This window comes from Myodes glareolus, chromosome 10, assembly GCF_982192425.1.
Source record: "Myodes glareolus chromosome 10, mMyoGla1.1, whole genome shotgun sequence".
NCBI lineage: Eukaryota > Metazoa > Chordata > Mammalia > Rodentia > Cricetidae > Myodes > Myodes glareolus.
Genome location: NC_142035.1, coordinates 13,254,337 through 13,267,084, shown reverse-complemented (window position 1 = coordinate 13,267,084; position 12,748 = coordinate 13,254,337). Strand labels below are relative to the sequence as shown.

Below are 12,748 nucleotides of genomic sequence, written 5' to 3'. Positions count from 1 at the left end.
GCTGGAGCAGAAGGACTGCTGAGTCCCAGACCAGGCTGGCTAACAGAGTGTCACACAATCTCAACCCTTCCCCGACTGAGAGCCCCACTGAGTGCCATTTGGTGGCAAAGCACTTGCCCAGCAGGCACAAGCCTCCAGGCCCAAGCCTAGCGCCAGAGCATCTTGCCATGGACTGATGCTTGACCATCTCCAGCCCAGGTTCGATCACAAAGCAACATATCTAGTGGCCACCAGGAGGCTAACACATCCCTCCCCCAAAAGGATGCCAAACACTTAGACTGCCCCAGGGTAAAGGCCAAAGGGGGGGGGCTCATGAGGAGGGGAGTGTGGGAAGGGATTATTTTTCAACGTATACCCTAGTGTACTGTATTCATCATGTACCCAGATGACTTTATCAAAGTACGGGAAATGAAAGGGATTTAGAAGGCTCAATTTCACATGAAAAGCAGCAGGTGCAGGCAAAAGGCAATAATGAGTAAAAGAGGCAGGCATTCCAGACAGAAGTCACAGATGGATAAAGCGGGGGCTGGGATGCCGAGGGCACGAAGGCCTCAGGAAGGAGTTTGGGGTTTGTTCTACACGGATCTAACACACGCCATTAACTCCGCTCAAGTGTCAGGGTCTAAGTACTTAACACAGGGGACTGGGGGCTCACAAGATTATGTCTCAAAAGAAATGATGCTCTGGCCAATGCAAACCAGAAACCGACTGGACGAAGACGGGACCTACAGAATCTCAGCTGTGCTTAGGTTGAGAGAAGATTTGCCAATGGGAGACAAGAGGCAGTTTCTAGGGTGTCTCCGGGTTTCTGGGCTGGCTTTGGAAATACTTCAGCCCTCAGCCAAACTCAGTCTCATTAAGAGCCCCAAGAACTGACAACAAAAACAACCCACCGGGAAGGGGGTATGGCACCTTAGACCAGGGTAGTGCAGCTACAAGGCTCAGACAGGCTGGGGTGGTCTGGTATCCACCCCCCAGAACCCCTAGGGGGCTATGGTTCTTATGACCAGCAGCACTTCAAATATGTAAAACCATGCAAACCATTGGGCCTCACCTGGAACCCATGGATTAGGCAGCCGTTAGGGGAAGGGCGGGGATCCCTGGTTTGAGAGGCTGCAGTGTTTACACATGCCTGAGATGGGGGAGGGATGCAGGTGTCAGCCACACACACATAGGAAATCCCATAGATAGTGCTGCTATGGGACTCCAAGCCTCCTCTCAGGGCCTCATCTGCAATATGGGGAAGAGGGAAATGGCAGCCAGCAGTCCTCGAATGGCTCCATGTGAACACCTCAAAGATCCAGAAAGTACATGCTGCCACCCTCTGTATACAGTTTCCTGGACTTGAGGGGGGTGGGACAAACCAACCTGACTTTCACAGAGCTGTCCGAAAGAACAGAGTTGCAGTCAGAGAGAGGCACTTGCTGCAGGGCATGAAACCTGAGTTCCATCCCAGGGACCCACAGGGGAGGAGAAAACCAGCTCTTGGGGGTTATGCTCCATCATGCCAGCTCTCTCGGCTGCTCTCGGTGGTCCAAGCTCCTGGAGCCGTGCCCTGTGGTACCATTGGGGCTGTGCTCTGCGGTATGCATGTGAACAGAGCTCCTGAAAAGAAACCCTGTCTGCACAGACTGATGGGAAACAGTGATGTGGAGAGGTTGGAATGATGCAAGTCCACAGGCTGACCATCTTATCCTGGGCTAGCTCGAGCCATTTCACCATTCCCTGGCCTCCTCTCGGTCAAAACTAACAAACAGCCTGTGGCTAACAGAGAAAAACCTTTTCCAGTCTATTAGCTCACATCAACCCCCAAGTAAGAACGTCATAAGACAGCATCTGTGGCCTATAGGAGAGCTTCCCCATCTCTCTGCACCCGCCTCTTTGATGGTCCCACTGAGGTACTCTCAACTTATCTCAATCTATGACTTTGTTCTGTAGAACTATGAAAAACACCATGAAACTGCTTCCACATCAGACTATGAAATTTAGGGTAACCTAAATCTGTGCATACATGGAAATAAATGGGGCGGGAGGAGGGGGAGCAATCTATACCTGACAAGGGAGTTTTGTCCCAGCCTACTAGGGGACAAAAAGGACACTGAACCCCATTTGGTCTGTCTCACCGTCACCCAGGTCTGAGCATTCCAAACCTTGTCTCAGCAAACCATAAAACCTCAATTCAAGCTGAGCACGACTGCCCACACCTTTAACCCCAAAACTCAAAGGAAGAGGCAGACAGATCTCTTGTGAGTTCGAGGCTAGCCTGGCCTACAGAGCAAGTTCCAAGCTATCTAGAGCTATAGAGTTAGATCCTGTCTCAGGCAAACAGATGGCCTCAATCCTATTTGCTGCTATAAACACACAGGCTCTCCCTGGGGCTTAGGGAAGCCCAGCAGCTGTATCTAAGAGCTGACCATCCAGCTGCCCTCAAGGAAGAGTTTTCCAAAAAGATTCTTAGCAAGAAAAATCAGAAGATGCCATTAGACTTATTCTTCAGAATGCCAAATGGCAGGCCAGCCCTGCCGAGAACCCGGCATCCGGTGACTGTACAAAGAAGGGAAGTAACCCAGCTGTCGTCATGGTAATGAAGTCACCATAAGGAACCCTTCCAAAAAGCTGAGTCAGAGTTTTACTTCTCTAATGATTCTGACGAGGCTAGCATATCTCAACCAGAACTTTGGAGTGACAACACACAGCCACGGCTGGCTAGCTCCCTGAGAAATGGTCCGCCTTACATCCAAAAAGGCATTGTTTTGGTTTTTTTTTTTCTTCACCTTCTCTGGACTAGCAGGATTCTACTAAGCTGGCCCTGTGCCAACTTCCTGCCTCCAATCCACCAACCCCCCTCAAAATACGTCTGGCTCTGAATGTGTTAACGTGGGTGAGGGAGCAGGGCTGCTGTGTGGAGGAGACGTGTGCACGGTGACTCAGAAACACAGCCTGGAGTGGAGCAGGCACCAGAAGTCTACCCTCCTTGTGACATTTCCCTGAAGACTCAGGAAGCGGTCTCCTGGGTATTAAGAGCTAAGCATGTGATGTAATCCCTTCCAGAGCTCTCCTCCTGTGAACCACCAGAAATAACCGTGCTCAGCAGTTCCTGCGTGTCCTCTGACTTTAGGGACACTTCACCTCAAGATAACCTGGCCACAAGTCAGGCCCTGTTCAAACTGCTTCGAATTTATTTCCCACTTACCCAAGACTATTACCAACCGTTGGGGTGAGGATTTGAACCCAAGCAATAGAGTGACTCCATTCCCGACTACTGTGGGACAAGGTCTTTGCACCCCAGGAGTAAAGTCCTCAGCAGGGGATGGGGGAGGGCTGCCGACTGGGGTTCAGAGCTCTTTCAACTGCAGGTGGAGACAATGGGACAGGAAGGACCCCAGCAGAGTCTCACAGAGGAGGCCAGCCTCTCAAAGACAGTCTTTGGGAGCACTCCCCCCACCCCACCCCCCAAGCTGCATCAGAACCTACCCTATGCTACAGATTAGAGACTCCTGAACCCCATCCCCCTCAACCCCACTTCCCATCTCCACCTTGGCCTGGCAACCTGCCACACCACACACACCCACATCCAGAGCCTGAGTCAGGGCTCTCCGGGGTCTATACCGTGACACAACTCATGGGGAGCTATTCTTCCCTGGGGAAAGGGGCCACCAAGCTTAGAAGCTGGGAGCTTTGTGTGTTTTTGTGGGTGTTGAATTTCCTTAATGATGCAGAGAGCCAGGCCACTGGTGCCCAGGTGCAAAGAGCAGGGGGACAGAGGTGACAGCACAGGGCTGGTCCCATGCCAATAAAAAAACTTTAAAAAAAAAAAAAAGGTAAAAGGGGGATCTGGAACAAGAGCTCAGCCGTTAAGCCCTTGTCGGCTCTTCAAGGGGACCTAGGTTTAATTCCTAGCACCCACTCTTATCCGACGAGCTATCTCCCCAGCTCCTGGTTCTTTCATAAGAAACAAAGCTTCCCCTTACTCCTCCCTCCCTCCTCCTCTCCCATCCCTACTTAGTTTAAAGGGAAGTTAGCTCTCTTCCAAAGAGCATCTTAAATCAATCCTATGGGTTGAAAATAATGAAAAGATGGCCTCTATCAAGAGGAAAGCAAAATGAGTCCTGGCCGTGACTGCAAATGGCTCTGCACACACTGGCGCAATCCTGGACACCGCAGAGCCCTCTGGGTCAGGAGCAGCTGGAGCACCAAGGGCTGGCAGAGCTGGCAGCGGCAGCTCTCCTAGTCACTACCAGCCTCGGTGCAGCCGGCTTCAAACAGGACCACCCGCGGCCAGCTCTCCCAGAAGTGGCAAAGCGAGGCCCTCGTTAATCATTTCCAAAGCTATTCCAAAAGCCAGAGAGCAGGTACCCAAAAGGGCCTCCCTCCCCAGGAATCCCTGGCGCTCCCCACTGGGTAATTACATCATAAAGAAACAAAAGCCCCAGAACTTCCTCCTAGCAGAGAGCAGAAAACAGATGCGAAAGGGGGGGCAGGGGCAAAACTGGACCTCTAGCAAAGAATGTCGTGTGGGGGTGGACCCTGTGCGTGGCCAGAGCCCCTTTAAGGATCTCTCACTCTCACAAGGAGCACAGCTTAGGCAGGCCCTCAGACACCAGCCTGTATGGGCCTGCCAGCGCTGGAGCCAAAGGCACTCAGCCTCAGTAGGAAGCAGGGCCTAGCAGCTTCTCACCCAGAACCAGGAAGTAGGTGGAAGAGGGAGAAAGGTCACTCTCAACTTAGGACAAAATGACACTTCACCTGAAGGCCTCCACACCAGGAAGTGAGGTCCAGATGGCAGAGAGGGTAGGTACTTACCTGCCATAGAGGCAGCTCGGTCACTCAGAGAGCCTAGCCCCTCTGTTCCAAAAGAGGACAGAGACAGGCTCCCGGCAGACATTCCTGCTTCCGGCTCGTCGGCGGCCTCTCCCAAGGGGAGGAGGAAGCAGAGAGCACAAGTTGAGAGTCACCACTTTCCAGGCCAGCTCTGATCTTAGACACACGAGATCGCCCAGCAGCACAAGGACACCTTTGCGACAGGGCAGGCAGAGCCGTGCCTGGTGTCCTCAGCTTTGGATCTAATTCATCACCCTCGACAGTAGCACAGCTATGCGGGAAGCTGCACCCAAGAGCCATGTATTATGGTAGACGGGAATAAACACACGCAATCGCGACGGTGGGACAGGGTGGCTGTGGGAGAAGGGAGGTGGCTTGCATTTTGAGCGTGCTCTTAATATTTTTTTACTAGGTGTTTTCATTTCCCTCTAGCCGTGAGGCTCCTTCCGTCACGGGAGAAGCTAGCAGATACATGCCTACAGTGGCCTCCACCCTCTCTAGGCACCAAATCAATATGGAAAAGGCAAACCACCAAAAAGACCAAGCAGGACAGAAATTGCTACCATCCAAGAAAAGAGGCCGACAGATGATTGTGTTTAGCCCTCAACCACCAGAACAGTGACTGTGGCCTGGGCCTTCCTTATTCTCAGCTGCGGCTGGTGCTTTCCTGACTGAAAAAAATGTCAAGCTTTTTCCAACAGTAGGAGAGGAAGAGTAGGCCTGGCATTCCCACCACAGCCTCCAAGTCCTGAGGCTGCTTCCAGCGTGAGCGCCTTGTTCAGGTCCTTCCTTTGGCCCTCCCAACACTGCTGGCTCTGGAACAGGGACCCAACTGCACATTCATCCCCACCCCCACACCACTCCTCCCCTCCCCTCGCGAGCTCGCCTGTGGCTCACAGGCTGCAGTGGGAGACTGCAGCAATGGAGTGCTATTCAGACACAAAAGACAACCTCTGTGTCGCAGTGGCTGAAGCTGAGAAGTGGACTGGGAGTAAAAAAGGGAAATAAAGTTACATCAGAAAAGGGGCAGATAGAGAAAGTGGGGCTTCTGGGAACCAGGCCCTGTTTCCCAAAGCACAGAGGGTTCAGCCTTCAAAAGTCACCCTAAAGAGGACAAGGAAAATGCCAGAAAACAAGGAGGAAGGGACAGGCCTTCCAGGCCGCTTGCCTTGCTCTTCTCTGTGCAAGGTGACTTGAGATGAGGAAAGTCGCCCGGATAACCCTAGAGTTCTCCGGGTGGTGAGGCTTGCCCTGCAGCACGGCTTGGAGCATCCAAACACAGGAAGCGGCGGGACGTGCAGCCAGACAAAGGACTGCAGGAATCCGTGGGTGAGGGCAGTAGGAAATCCTACTGGAAAGGTCAGGAACTAAGGGGAGTACAATACAGGGGCCACAGGGACCCTGAGGTTGTGGCCTGGAAGAACACTTAAATCAGAAAATGGGGATTCGGCTTGTCTAATTGTGTTTGCACACTGGGCTGTTTGTGGGGTGTGTGTGTGTATGCATGCATGTGGTGGTATGTGTGTGTACATGTGTGCTGTGTGCATATGGTGGTGTGTGCATGTGTGTGCCGTATGTCTGGTATGCATGTGTGGTGGTGGTGTGTGTGTGTATGTATGTGTGTGTGTCTGTGCATGCGCAGAATCTCACCCTCCACTTGTTTGAGGTTGTGTCTCTTGTTTGCTACTGTGCATGCCAAGCTACTTAGCTCAGAAGCTTCAGGATTCTCCAGTCTCGGCCTCCCTTCTCACTCCCACCTCACAACAGGAACAACCTCCTTGTACCACAAACAGTTCCCAGCATCACACAGTCCTGGGAATCTGAACTCAAGTCCTCAGGATTGTGCCACAAGCACTTTACCTACTAGGCCACCTCCCCAGCTTTTGCAATGTATTTTTAAAAGATGTATTCAGGTATGTACATCTGCATTCGTGTCTGCAGGCCAGAAGAAGGCATAAGATCTTATTACAGAGGGTTGTGAGCCACCATGTAGGTACTGGGAATTGAACTCAGAACCTCTGGAAGAACAGCCAGTGTTCTTAATCACTGAGCCATCTCTCCAACCCCATGAAATGTTCTTTTACTAGCTACAGGGAATATGGTGACAATATGGAACACTCACCATAGCAGGGAGGACCACACTTGTATCCTCAGCATGGAGTACAAGAAGGCAAGGAACACCAGCAATTAGGTGTCATTTCCAAGGGGTTCAGGTGTTCAAAAGAGTGTAAGGCAGTGGCTCTCAAAGGGGTCCCCAGAGTTGATTTGACAGAACCTAGAGACATTTTTGCTTGTCACAAAGGGTCAAGGACATTTACGAGTGGGGAGATGTGCAGCATCCTTCAAGACAGAGGGGCTGGATCCAAAGCATCCAGCACTGCCGAAGCTGGGAGGCACTGGTACCTGAAAACTTGCAGTGAGCTACCAGGCAGGGCTGCCCATGAGCCTCAGCGCTGTCTACAGTGGCCAGTCAAGTCAGTGGGACAACCAGGAAAATAAAGGCTCTGGTCTCTCCAGAGTACAGCCAGACAGGCACAATAGTAGCAACTGAACATTTATTTACTATCTGGGAGTGCTGTGCCAAAGATATACATCAACTCACCACAACTCTGCCAGAAAGCGGGCTCTGAGTGTGTCCACTTTATGGATACGGTAACTGGAGCCCAGAGGACACTGTCCCTGATGGGCAGGAGAAGAACCAGGGGCCATGAATACAGGCTAGGCAGGGCCAGGGAGCAATTTCTCTTTCTTCCTCAAAGTAGCTCGTTTTAGGCGAAGGCTGTTTTTTAATTTTTTTTTATAGTATATTGGGGGAGGGGGGCACATATACCATACGCATGCCTGGTACCCACAGTGGCCGGAAGAGGACACTGGACCCATTGGAACTGAAGTTATAAATAGTTGTGAACCACCACACGGCTGCTGGGAATCAAACCCAGATCCTCTGCACGAGCAGCCAGTGCTCTTACCAAATGTCAGCACTATTATTTATGAAAAGGTACTAAAGAATCCCCCCAGACCCGGGCAGTGGTGGCACCTTTGTGACAGGCACTTTACTCACTAACCCACCTCCCCAAGCCTTTTTTTTATAGGTTACAGGGAATACAGAGGCAGAGGCAGGCTTATCTGTGAATTCAAGGCCAGCCTGAGAGTTTCAGGACAGCCAGGGTGGTAACACAGAGAAACCCTGTGGGGGGGCGGGGGGGTTCCCCCAGAGCCAGGACTTGGCTCAGTGGTAGTGCTTATAGTTCAGTTCAGGAAAGGAAGTGGGGGACCCATGAATCTCGTGAGGTTGGGGCTCATTTACATAACGCAGCCCACCCTGCCTGCACTGCAGCTTCCCAGGACAACCCTGGCTGCCTAGGGTAGGTTCTGATTGCCACAGTCATGCTTGGGCCACACGTCAACACTGCCACAGCACATGGCACACTGCGGAGGGGGGGGGGCAGGCTCTGCCACCTGGTAGAGCTTTGAATTCAAGGGCCAAGTTGATCTCTAAGCCCTGGCGAATTCGGCTGTAGATGCTAGGGTCTGCATGTGTGCCGTGGGCACTGTAAGCAAATGCTCAGAGAACTACCAATGGCAGTACTGTGAGCCAGGTTTCCCAAAACTCCCTTTGCCCCACCAAGGCTTGCCACAGCCTACCTAACTGGTAAAACCTCTCTGGCTGGCACGGTACCACAAAACCAGGCTCCAAACCCTTCCAGGCTCACGACTTGATTGATTTCCTAGCCTGCTTGAAAATCTCCTATGCCCCATTCTGTCAGCTAGTGTTCCTCTGAATGTGTGCTCCTCCCTCACTGTGTCAGCCAGTGCTTCTCCTCTGAATGTGTGCTTCTCCCTCACTGTGTCAGCCAGTGCTCCTCTGAATGTGTGCTCCTCCCTCACTGTGTCAGCCAGTGCTCCTCCTCTGGATGTGTGCTTCTCCCTCATTGTGTCAGCCAGTGCTCCTCTGGATATGCACTCCTCCCTCACTGTGTCAGCCAGTGCTTCTCCTCTGAATGTGTGCTCCTCCCTCATTGTGTCAGCCAGTGCTACCGTGGATGTGCACTCCTCCTCCCACTTTGTCAGTTAGTGCTCCTCCTGTGTGCGCTCTTGCACATTCAGAGGCTCTTGCATAGAGAACAGGCCAGAGAAGTCCTACCTCAGGCAGCCGTGTGACCTTCACTTCTCTGAGATTCAGGCTTCTAATTATTCATTCAGAATGTCAAACCTAAAGCCCTCGTGGTGGCTCACACCTGTGATCCCAGTGCTGAGGAGACAGGGGGATCTTCATGAACTTAAGGCCATGCTGGGCTGCAGGAAATATTAGGCCATTCTGGTCTACAGAATTAGAATCATCATTCTTACCCCATGCCATGAGGAGAGGTCTGCTCAATTTTGCTCACCCAATCCCCTCAATCCCAGTCGTCCCTGACCTCCTTCTTCCCTGTCACTTGGCCATGTTTCCTTGGCACTCAGCTGGCCCCTCCCTCCATCTAGAATGTTCTGTACCCAATCTTCTCCACAGAAGCTAACTCTAGCCTATGGCTCAAATGTCACCTCCAGTGGGCCTTCCCTGACACCCCAGCCTGCTGGCTCATCACAGTCCCTGCGGTTGTGGGGGTGTTTATGCTCCGTGACAGTCATTCCTGGGACTTGTCAGGCACTGACCCCATCTGTCTCACGAGGCTCGGTCTCAGGGCGGCTGTCCTGCACAGTGCATAGCCTGACTGATGGGTGTCCGCAAGATGTATGTCTGACCAGAAACAATCACAAGGCAGGGTTAAAGAAACTCTGAGATAAGGGGCTGAAGAGATAGGTTAGTGGTTAGAATGCTGACTGCCCTTCCAGGTCTTGGGTTTGGTTCCAAGAACTCATACAGCAACTCATAACCGTTTGTAACTCCAGCGCCAGGGGATTGACCACTCTGACTTCCACGGGTACCTGCATTCATGTCTACAATCCTACATGCAGACATATGTACCCGGAAGTCGGGTACCTGCATTCATGTCTACAATCCCACATGCAGACATATGTGCCCACATGTAATTTTAAAGTATAAAATTCAATCTTGGAAAAAATTGTTTTGTTTAGTTTTGAGACAGTCTCATGGCATAGTTCTGGCTGGCCTGGAGCTTGCTGTATAGGTCAGGATTGTCTCGAACTCATTAAAAATAAAAAATCCACCTGCCTCTGCCTCCCAAGTGCTAGAATAAAAGGCCTGGCTTTTGAAAAAAAACTGTTTTTAAATAAAGGCGGGTGTTCCAGCATAGCCTCCCCCCTTTTTTGGTTTTCTGAGACAGGGTTTCCCAGTAGCTATGGAGCCAGTCCTGGAACTCCCTCTGTAGACCAGGCTGGCCTTGAACTTACAGAGATCCACCTGCCTCTGCCTCCCGAGTGCTGGATTAAAGGTGTGTGCCACCACCACTGGACAGGGGTTTCATAATTATACAGCCCAGCCTTGTTTTGAACTCATGATCCTGCTGCCTTGGCCTTCATAATGCTGAGGTTAGTCCTGTGTCATTCTGGCTGACAATCCCCAAACTGCAGGGAGGATTAAGGACCTGTGGGTGGGTAACTAGCAGACAGGGTCAATAAAGCCCAGAGGACCGAGAGCTGCCAAAAGGGACCCGAGGTCCAGAGGGGATGAGGCCAGGCCATGGGAGGGGAGGCCCCTGTTTCTGGGCAAGGAATGGTCTACTCAATCCAGGCCACCCACGGTTGGGAACTACTTTTAAGATCTCAGTAAACCAAGCCCTGCCAACGTTGGAAAGTCGAGAGGAAAGGACACTCCAAATAACAGGAAGCACAAGAGAAACTGACCGGAAGCTTCCTTCGTTCCCTGCCATCCCTGACCGGGGCTTCACCTGTACACCCAGCACAGGGCTCACGAGTCTGTCAATCCCTGGAGGCCACAGCGTGGTAATGGAGCCTTCCACGGTGACAGTGGACGCCCGCCTTCTGTCTGCACCTTGCTGTCCATCACTAAAATCCATATTTAGCCCGCGAGCACTAGGCATGAGGCTTGAGCTGCGGCTTGAGCTACTGAGAAAAGAAAAATGACTCTCCTCATGCAAATCCCAACAGTCACACATAATCAGTAGCTGCCACAGGCAGACAGGACACTGAGAAAGTACCCACCCCTCCCATGTGCCTGAGGGATCACAGCACAGTGAGAGCTGAGGCCTAGGAAGGTGGTTTTGGGCTGCCTTTCCTCCCTCCATTCATCTGGCTTGGATATCATCAATTCTCTAAAACATATAAATTCTGACCAAAGCTGATTCCTTTGGTAGGTAATTTAGGGATCTTTCAAGGGTAGTTTTGACTTTGGAGCCTACAGGAGTCTGCTAACTCATTTGGATTTTGTTTATGTTTTGGGGGGGTTATAGGGGAGTTAAGTTTTACAGTGCTGGGAATTGAACCCAGAACCCAGAGTTTAACATCTGTTCAGCCATTAAGCTACGTCTCTTGCAAACCAAGAGACAGGTATAGGTGTAAACAAAAGGCTGGGGAATTGGGGGGGGGGGCACGACCCACACACGACACAACACGCAACCTGGTATCTGGGGACACAAGTGAGGGAAGAGGAAGGCAGTCCTCAGAGAGCAACAGGGAAGAGTTACAAGGAGGAATAGGGGAGTTCCCTGCTGGTAAGGGGCCCTCGTGGCAGTCAGGGAGGACATAGGAGGGACAAGCATTGGGCACTGCAGGCCTTAAATTCCTGCTCCAGAACCTCATCTTAAGGGAGAGAGAGAGAACTGGATTGTGTTTTGGAGACAGCACCAGTGATCTCTGGGGAGGAAAAAAAACAAGAGAGAAGAAGCAAGCAGAGAGACCAAGCGTTGCAGGCACAGATATCCGAGCCGAGTAATTACTCGCAGGCACTAGATTTTGCTAGAAAAGAAGGCAATCTCTCCAGTGGAAAGGCTGCTTTGGCTTCATGATCTAGGGCAGACGTTCCAGCCATTAGACAAAGTCCAGTTCATTCTGTCTGTCTATTCTGTACGGATGCGGCGGATGGGGGCAGGCACGGTGGAAGACAATAAAAGGCAGGATTCAGTCTCAACTGAGCCTTAGCCCTGAGGGAGCCGGGGAGGTGGTGCAGCAGAGGGATGGCATAGCGGATAAAGGCCCTCGCCAGCCTGAGTTCAATCCCCCGATCCATATGATCCATATGGTGGAAGGCGAGAACTAACTTCCACAAGTCGGCTGCCTGGTTTCTCACATGTACACACACAGAATAAATAAAATGTAACTTAAAAAAAAAGTCTGGAAAAAGTCCGATATGCACAAAGGTCCTAGAACCAAAAATGGCTCAAGGAGATTTGAAAGGTCAACCGCTAAGGAAGCAGAGAGGGGAGGGGGAGAGCAATGACCTAGCAGGATGGACAGGGCCAGAGTCTGCAGGCTTCAGGACTGCAGGAGACAATCAGACAGAATCAGGGAGGGTGTGGCAGGGAGCGCTTGCCAGTACACACCGGGCCCTGGGTTAAGCATAGTTACCAGCCAATATCCCACAACTCCACCTTCAGGTCTGCACCCAGAAAGAACACACTCCCCATACAGGATACTCAAGGCAGCGTCTGAAGCAGATATTACATAATGTCCATCAACAAAGAAATTAACGGAGTAAGACATTCACAGACAACAGAGGTCTGGCCGGGTGGGTTGGCCTGTGTATCTCAGTCACTTGGAAGGTGGGGCAAGAAGATTACATGAGCCCATAAGCTAGGTTGGTAATTAATAAGAGTGTTTGCCTAGCATGCAGAAGGCCCCAGTAGCACCACTACTGCCTTCGCCCTCGAATACCTCATGCTCTCTTGCCCAGCCTGGTAGAACAATCCCAGGTACTCAGACGCTTAAGACAGTAGTACCCCATGTCCAGAGTTCACCTGGCATACAGAGTGCTTGGGCTATGAGTCCACAAATCTGAGACCAGCCCAGG

General features: G+C 51.6%; 1 protein-coding gene and 1 long non-coding RNA gene across 21 annotated transcripts in view; one reads left to right on the top strand and one right to left on the bottom strand.

The window, feature by feature from the left end:
- Zmynd8 (zinc finger MYND-type containing 8) overlaps positions 1-12,748 on the bottom strand; it is a 95,440-nt gene that overhangs the window by 65,084 nt on the left and 17,608 nt on the right. Inside the window, exon 1 of one of the 20 annotated variants that reach the window (XM_087910986.1) lies at positions 4,804-5,139. The exons of 17 other annotated variants lie outside the window; for them this stretch is intronic. In XM_087910986.1, the coding sequence (XP_087767112.1) occupies positions 4,804-4,885 (82 nt within the window). In that variant the 5' untranslated portion in view covers positions 4,886-5,139. Of the gene's footprint in view, positions 1-4,803; positions 5,140-12,748 lie in introns of those variants that run through there. 2 more of the 20 variants (XM_087910992.1, XM_087910999.1) reach the window with 2 other exon arrangements.
- Positions 4,460-5,847, top strand: LOC146892745 (uncharacterized). The gene is made up of 2 exons (XR_015004251.2): positions 4,460-4,791; positions 5,254-5,847. It is a non-coding gene; the product is annotated as an uncharacterized LOC146892745 (long non-coding RNA).